The sequence below is a fragment of the Sorghum bicolor genome, chromosome 5 (genome assembly GCF_000003195.3).
Source record: "Sorghum bicolor cultivar BTx623 chromosome 5, Sorghum_bicolor_NCBIv3, whole genome shotgun sequence".
In the NCBI taxonomy this organism is placed as follows: Eukaryota; Viridiplantae; Streptophyta; class Magnoliopsida; order Poales; family Poaceae; genus Sorghum; species Sorghum bicolor.
Window position 1 is genome coordinate 3,188,613 of NC_012874.2, and position 9,046 is coordinate 3,197,658.

At 39.8% G+C, this 9,046-nt stretch overlaps 1 protein-coding gene across 1 annotated transcript; it reads right to left on the minus strand.

The window, feature by feature from the left end:
• On the minus strand, positions 1,008-3,888 carry LOC110435282. Its single transcript, XM_021460706.1, has 5 exons — positions 3,563-3,888; positions 2,546-2,647; positions 2,431-2,464; positions 2,082-2,150; positions 1,008-1,247 (listed from the first exon to the last, which is right to left on the minus strand). The coding sequence occupies exons 1-5, from the start codon at positions 3,794-3,796 to the stop codon at positions 1,165-1,167; spliced, it is 522 nt and encodes a 173-aa protein (XP_021316381.1). The 5' UTR covers positions 3,797-3,888; the 3' UTR covers positions 1,008-1,164.

Genomic DNA, 9,046 nt, shown 5'->3' on the forward strand with positions numbered 1-9,046 from the left:
TGGCTTCACGAAATCGTAGGAAAAAAAGGCTAGTGGGATTATCCTATTTAGGTATAGTAGATATCTCATTTGTATTGATGGCTCTAAAAAAATATCATAACCATGTTTTCTTTCCATAGAAACACAATGGTATATAGTGGGCTGACTTTGAACAAAGCCTTACGCAATGCCCCCTCTAGCATGGCTCGCCCTAAGAGTCGTAACTGCCCTCGCCACCACCGCTGGTCCCCCTCCTTTCCCCTCTAATATCTTGCCGGAGCCTGAAAGGAGTGGGGATCCATCGTTTTTATTAAGTTTTCTAGTAGATCGAGTCCTTAGGGCTTGGATCTCTCCATGCAAAATTTCTGGGTACTAGGGATTTATCTCCTCTCCGGCGACACCAAAGTGGAAGGGTGGAATTGTTTTCCCCATGATAGCTCTGCTAAAGATGAGGGCGACAACTACATGTCAGCAACTTCAGCAACCCGACTGTGTTTGTCCCATTAACACAAAGAAAAAAGTCTACTTAACCCCTTAGCTATTAGAGATTATCTGCTTCAGCCCCTCTTTAAAAAACTAAAAACGACTAAACTAACCCCTTTTGGCGATTTTGAAGCCTATTTCACTAACATGGCATATTACGTGGGTGCTGACATGGTATAGTGAGTCAACAAATAGTAGAAAAAAGTATCTACACATAACTCCCTTAACTATAAAACTCGATAATATAACCTTAAAACATATAATAATACTCAAATGATGCCCAGATGCTTTTTGACACCATATCCCAACCACGGGCTTGAGTGCCCAAGAATGCATTGCATGCGAGCCCATCTATTTCCTCCCGCCTCTCCTTACTCTTTCTAGTCTACCCATTGACAATCAGCACATGACCTCTTGTCTCTTGCACTATCTGCCACATGTCGTAGCTAGTTGTACATCACAACAAGCTAAGCAAGAATAAAATTTGCCATAGAAGCTCCACCCATTAACATATAAATAACCAAAGATTTAACTTCGTTGTCAAGGAAAGCAATCCTTTTATTATTAATTGCATGCATAGAGCATACCAGAAGGAGATAAAACTAGTACTTGAAGCATTCTCACCAGCACAAAGAGTTACATGCCATCTGATTATTTGTGCCCTGAATAGAACAAGTTACCAAATGTATCTTCCATCTAGGATTACAAAAAGCCAGGCGGACCGTCCTCATTTGAATAACGGAAAATTCCACCAACATTGGTTCTTCTTAAATAATCTGCATATGCTGTAAGTGGATTGAATCAGAGAGAATGCTACTGGAAAAGCGTATCATATTATTTATAAGAAGGAAAATTTGTGAATAAGGTTCATTTAAAACTCGAGAACGCCGAAAGATTCCAACTGGAATCTATAGAACTATGGACACTTAACCACTAGTAGAACTTTTATGCTCAAATGGGATTGGTGTAAGAAGACGAAATACCAACAACAGTTCGGTTAAATTTTTTTGATTTCTTCCAGTAAAATATGTATATATTATAGATATTATTAATCATATACAAATTAGTGGTGGAAAACATGGGCAATAAATAGATTTCTGACAACCTTTGGTTTGCTCATCTTTCCGCATGAAGCTATCCTCAAATATTCAATGTGACATTTACGAAATACATACCATTTTGATATTAGGTTCGGCCTATCTAATCTTCATATACTGCTGGGGTTCACAAGAGAAAGAATGGTTTGCTTCCTCCATATGCCAAAATCTTTCAGGCACAATCCCAAAGGGTATGGTGATTTGAGGGCTTCCTCAAGACAGATAAAATCTGGTCTCAGACGTTTGGTGGATATCTGAGGGAGAAAATAGGCCTATCGCTTTACTGCTAGTCTGGTACATTAAGGCAGTCAGCTTATTTGCTGTTATCTTGGTGCACTTTATATTTACTACTGTTTGAACGAGACAGAGTGCCGAGGCATCGTCCGCTCGCTTGCGCACTTGTAAATCTTTCGTAACTACTTACACGCTTAATAAAGATATCAATCAATGTTACTAAAAAAAGGAATGTAATTTGAGGCAGATTGTTAACATGAAGCTAAAGACTATTTGTTAGAAATAAACCTGTTGGCCTTTTAGGAGGATCATTGTTTGCAGGCTGTAACATGGTTCTTTTGGTTGAACGCCTTGAACCTGCACATGATGAAATGATGATTCACTGGCATCTTTTCTGCTATATTAACAAGTTCAAATAATACTTAATAATGCGATGTAAAGTTTAACTCAACCTTGGCATTATTGACTTTACTGCTATGCTCCTCTAAAAAAAGACTTTACTGCTATATGCTATATATAAAAGATTGAAACTAGTTCAAATTAATGTAGTACGCCCACCCCACCCATACACATTCCACCCAGGCTAGTGTAATAACAATGGACACAAAATGTTCAGTAACAACTGTTTCAAAATTACCTGAACTCTGTCCACTAGGATCATCATCCAACTTCTGCAGGAAATGAGAACATAAATTGATTACATAAAGATCAAGATATCAATATACTGGGTTTACAAATGTGGATATAGACACCTTCTGCAGAAGCCCTTTCCCTTTAACTTCTCCAGTGTCTAGAATGTGTTGAACTTCCTTTTTGGAGCGGAAGGTATGTGTGTAATCCCTGTGAGTGTAATACTGGATAGAGGAAAAGTTAATCCATTTAGAAAAACTCAATTTAACATATGTATATCAAGCGCAACATGTATATGAGAACATATCAATTATTGTGACCCTTAAAAGGGCGACTGCACTAGTAGGTCACTTAAATAAAAAAATTATTGGCACATGAATCATGAATGTTACCATTAAAGTACTATATAACTAAACAAAACATGAAGGTAAAGTAACATTTAGTCACACCAGCAATGAATAAATAATTCTTTATGAGCACAGCATAACATTGTAGTATAGAATCCCAATGAAAGCACCCCCTTAACCATTTACCTAAATGAAGCAATACTAGGTAACCGAAGAGAAGGGAACAATTGTGGAGTAGATGATCGATAACTCATAAGAACAGAGGTTTCATAAATAACTGAAAATCATCACCCTTATACATATGATAGATTGATTTCATTGTGGTTTTAATACTAAAATGCAGGAGAATTTTTAGTTGTATATTATTATTTATTACCTATTTCTATATTGTTCATATACCCACTAACTATAGTTACTTCCTCTAAAGCACATCTCAGAGACCTCCATGTCACTACAATTTCTCACTCGTCTGATCCCCTTTTTGCCATTAAAGGAAACTTCTTGAGAACAGCATGACACCCATGTGCACACCTAGAAAGCTTCACAAAGTTCATACCACTCCAATCATAGGCATACACAACATCATGGACTGAAATGTCACTATATATTATCCTATTGTGAAAACGAAAAATCTCAAGTCGGTCAAATCTACCTTAATACCAAGCAAATAAGCACCAAATAAGTGTTCCATTTTGCATGTAGTAGTCAATCTGAGCGGTCTTTGACAGAAAAAAGGGGATCTGGAGGTATCAATTGAAACCCTAGGGGATGACGGGCAGGGAGTAATCTTGCCTGGGATTCGGAGATCTGCTGGCTCGCACTATGGTCGGCGGAGTCGCATGAGTCAACGCCATCTTCCTGCACCGTTTGGCTCCTCAATTTCTGGTCAACACTCGGGTCCCTAGCGGGTGGAGAACGCGGCGGCGACTCCGTCTCAGAGACGTAGGGGTACCCTGTGCCTCCATTGAGACATCGAAGAGACCGGCGCAAGGTGTTGGAGCTATCGGTAGGAGCTTGGTTGGCCATCGGAGTGGGCACGGTGGAACAACAGCACGGCGACCACGGAGGAGAGGGCGGCAGACGAGAGGGAGACGAATGGTGGTGAGAGAGGTGAGGGAATGGTCTGGTGTCGGCGCAAAGTACTGGTAAGTAGTACGGGTGAGGGTGGTAAGCTTACCGATGCAGGAAAAACGGTGATGGCACCCAATGATTTGCAATCAACCAAACATATGCTTGTAGGCTTATCGGGCTCAGCTATGCAAGCCGGCCAAACACGATCTCGCCCAGGCCATCCTAACCAGCCCACTCAACCAAATAAGGGCATGTTGGCCTGTTGGAACCAGGCTTGAGCTGCCTAGGCTAGGATTGCTGGCTGGGCTCCACGAGCCCAACAAACAAATAGACTCTACATCTATAATTCAACAAAACTAATTTGATGATATAGATGCATTTTATATGGAAAGTTGGGCCAAAATTGTAGCGGTTAGGCTTATTTGTACCAAAGAAGTGAAGGGGGTATAATATTGAGGCAGCCAACTTCTGCAATTCGATTGAAGTGGAGATGTGAAAAAAATGGGTGTGGCTAGCGCATAGATGTCCAGACGGAGGCGCGCATCCGGACGCCAGTGCAGCCCACCTTTGTCCACCTCGCACGTGCACCCCGCCCTCGATGTTGTGCCCGCTGATGGCGGCGCAGCCTATCCCCGTCCGCCTTGCCCCCGTGTTCATCAAGAAGCAGAACATGATCTCCTAATATTGTGACTAGGCCAATCAATAAGGGGGTGTTTATTTGTATTTTATCTTAAAAAATTCTGAGTTTTGGTCCATCATTTTGCATAATAGAATTAAACACTATACAATTTTTTTTGGTAAAATAGTTGTTATTCTCCATTTTAGATTTTGGCCTTAAGAGGCCAAAAAACCAAAAGAGCCTCAAGAGGCCATAATGAGAGCAATAGATTCTACATTTTGGTTGAAACTAAATATAACTTTGAAAATTTTAACATTTTGTCCTTCATCATTTTAAAGTAGTTGACATTTTATATTTTGCATTCCCCATGAAGAACTGAACAAGCCGCACCTTCTCTGAAGTTTGGATTCTCTCGCTCAAGGTCGTTGGGCTGCTATACAACCCATTGTCTGATTGCACGAAAAAAAAAATAATTAAAGCTCCTCTTTTTCTCGCACGCTAAACGAGTCCGAATGCATGCAATATTCGCACACTCGACTCTCTAGTCTCTACCTGGGCCCGGACCGTCGCCCGCCGGGCACAGGGCAGCAGGATATATAACAATCCAACGCCTCCATCCATGCATGAATATTAATCCATCCGTCCGTCTGTCCTAGGGTTCTGGCTGTTCTCCACCGGCGCTGCTGGCCGCTCACGAAGCCATGGAGCGCTCCTGACCTTCACCATCGACACTGGCATGACGCAGTGCGCAGATGGCTCTTAATTTGCTCTGGAATCTTCAGCCTCCATCCCCATCCGGGCAGCGCCACATGCAAGAACAGGCAGAAGAAGTACAAGAAGCAGAGTTTCTCGACGACGACCTAAGGCCCTTATTTAGTTCACCCCGAAATCTAAAAACTTTTTAAGATTCCTCATCACATCGAATCTTAGGACATATGCATGAAGCATTATATATAGATGAAAACAAAAACTAATTACCAGTTTGTCTGTAAATCGCGAGATGAATCTTTTAAGCCTAGTTAGTCTATGATTGGATAATATTTGCCACAAACAAACGAAAGTGCTACAGTACCGAATTCCGAAATCTTTTCAGAACTAAACAAACAAGGCCTAAGCATAGGCGGCGAGGAGATCTCTCCTCAGAGCAAGATTTGTTTTTGTTATTAGCTGGTGTCCGACGAGGAGCGCATAGCGGCGGTGGCGCGAGGAAGGCACCGTCTTCGTCCCCGCGACCGGCGCGCGTGGCGGTCTCCGGCCTGGAGAAGCAAGCCTTTCACGCAGTGTTTTAAATAGGGGATTAAGGTGTTTAACGGTATATGTTTAAAATAGTTAATAGCGGAGCTAAATCAGACTATAGCAAGATATAACGACTAAATTATATATAAACACAAATAACGACATCATGCCTCGAAAGGCTATAGCGGGCTATATAACGACAGAACAGATTTAAAACTAACACGCCATGGCGCGCGGAAGGGTGTGCGGCGGCGTCACAGGCCGGGTGCGCAATCTGCTTGGAAAACTTCGAGGACAGCGAGCAGGTCACCGTCATGCCGTCCTGCCGCGGGCACGAGTTCCATCCGGACTGCACCACAAAGTGGTTGGGGAAGAGCAATACGTGCCGTCTCTCTCTCTGCCGCCACGCTTTGCCACAGACGACGTCATGGACGATAATGGCCTGTAAATCCTTATCCAAGGCGGCTTTGCATTATTCATTTCGTGCTCATATTATTTTAACTTGAGAATAAATTGATTGTTTAAGGCTCAAAATAAATTCAAATGAAAAAGTTATCAACTACAAATTTTTATAATTTTTCAAGATCTACAAATTTTATTTTGGCAATTTCTCCATCCGAGGTCGTTTACAAAATTTAAATTTCAATTTTGAGAAATTTTATTGTAGTTTCCTTAACAAGCTGATTTCAAATTAAAAAGTTTTCTACTGCAAAGTTACATAACTTTTTGAGATCTACAACTTTCGTTTTTGCTTTTTCTCCATCCTAGGCCATTGAAAAATTTCAAATTTCAAAATTTTAAAAATTCAAACATAGTTTTAGTATATAAGACGATTTTAAATGAAAAGGTTGTCTTTTACAAAGTTTCATACTCTTTGAGATTTACAACTTTCATTTTAGTAGTTTCTCCATCCGAGGTCGTTTATAAAATTTAAGTTTAAAATTTGAAAAATTCAAAGATAGTTTCCCTTGACAAGATGATTTCAAATGAAAAAGTTATCAACTGTAAAACTTTCCAAGATCTACAAATTTTTATTTTGGTCATTTATTCATCATCCGACATGGTGGTAGTAACATAACCAGAGAGATGACCAAAACTAAAGTTGTAGATTTTGATGAGTTCTACAACTTTATGGTTCATGACTTTTTCAGCTAAAATCATTTAGTATTCCAAAATAATATTTAAATTTATTATTTTTTGAAATTCAAATATATAAAACAAAGTCACATGAAAAGATGGATAAAATAATAGCTGTAAGAACACAACAATCTGATAGAGAATAATTTTTGAAGTTTTTAGAAAAAAAATAATTAAATCTGAAGTTAGCACGAGGGAGAAAAACAAGTTACAAGTTTTAGTGATATATTAAAAAAGAAATCAGAGTTCTTCAATAATTTCAAATTTTAATTTTAAATAGTATTTTTAAGCAGTATATGATTTCAAATCAAAAAAGTTGTAAACATTAAAGTTTCATATTTTTTCGAGATCTATAACTTTTATTTTGATTATTATTCCATCCATGGTCATTTAGAAAAAATCTGATTATAGTGCCTAACTTTTATTATTCGATATCTATTTGTAGGGGCCGCTGGATATCGAGTCATTCCTACAAATTAAGCCATTTGCAGAGATGATTGGTAACACCAGCAGCCCTACAAATAGATTTGTAGCGGCAGCTGGTTTGATCATAATTTGTATAGTAGGGGCGCCGCCTCTAAAAAGAGAGGGCGTTGCTAAAAAATCCTTTTTGTATTAGTGGAAGTACTGAGATAGCAATAATTATTTTTTAATAAAGTGGAGAAGTTTCTGGAATACCCAAATCATTTTTTACTAGTTTTGGTCAGTTGCTACGGGTTCTCAAATTCACACCATCCTATATTTTCCTAGCTAATACATATATGAAAGAAATGTCTTATGTGCACTATGTTTTCAATCCGAGTACATGCAAAAGTAATCAGAACACTTTGTATGGTCAAACGTCTTGCAAGAATAGCTTGTAGTTTACTTCAATGATTGTCCACCATCAATCCTTAAGTTGTGTTTAGTTTGCGGTGGAGACATGATCGATATGACCTTTGTGAATTGCAACACCTTTTAGATCCTCATCAAACTAATATAATACAATATATGGGGCAATCACTACACCACAACCCTTAATAGCTATTGAACCTAGCATTTTCAAACTTTAGAGAGAGCCATTGGGCGCACGCACCTGACGTGTCTGGTGTGGCATCTGGTGCACCTGTAGTCAGCCACCTTGTGCATAACAGTTGTATTCTTTGGTTGATCTATAAATAGACCTTGTGTAGCGCTTGTTTGCTTGCTTGTGTAGCTAGTAGATTAGCTTTGTGTAACTAGTTGTAATTAGTTTTCTTGCTTGCTCTCTAGTCTAGAATTAGTTGCCAGATTGTTTGTTTGTGTGGAGGAAGCTTGCTTGTGGTGCTTTGGAGCTAGAGCAATACTTGCTAACCATCGTCTTATTTGCTAATTAATTTTGCTCTAGTGCCCTTGCAAGAAATTTTTATAGGCTATTCACCACCCTCTAGCCAGTTAGATATATCCTATCACTTGCCCAAAATTGTTGAAGCTGATTTTCATGAGCTTTCTGGTGGTTGATTTGTTTTGTGATATCAGCGCTGAGCTCCTTTAGTATGGAAATGGGACTTTTAATGTGTCAATGGAGATATACATAAAGAGACAAGTATCACATAACATGTACTGTTCAATACCAACTTCTTAGTAGTTAAATTAAACATTGGGTACAATTGCCCCCAGATGTTTTTTAATTTCATCTTTGGTATGATCATCACATATTGTTTGTTTTTATGGTTTATTATAATCTAGTAGGAGGCCAATAACTATATAGCATATTCTTGCATGTTAGTTCTGCCCCTGCACGTCTTTAATTTGCAGATCTATTGCTAAAACAGTCCACAAGATTTTTCATGTATCATTATAAATGCTAGGGTTATACAGATGACCATCTGTTTCGTGCTATTTCCATCAGAATGCTGTTGGCGCCGGGTGCCGGAATGGCTGCCCCGATGGCAATCTATGATGGCCGGCGATCTCTCACAACTCGCTCTGCGCACGACGTCGCCCATGAACACACACACAACGAGAGAGATGTTTTCACCGCTCGCGGCCCCTTACGAGTTTCTTTCTGGCTAATATTCGTTGCACACGGTCTACTATCCGAGATCCCCGCCATGCCCGCCAACGCTGCGCCGTGCCCGCCTTATGCACGGGAACGTTCCTTTTTGTATGGCGTGGCGAGATGACCGCTAAGCCGCACCGTGAACGCAGCAAGGTTCTGGCGTTTACAACTGAACATAATGCATGCAGCAAAC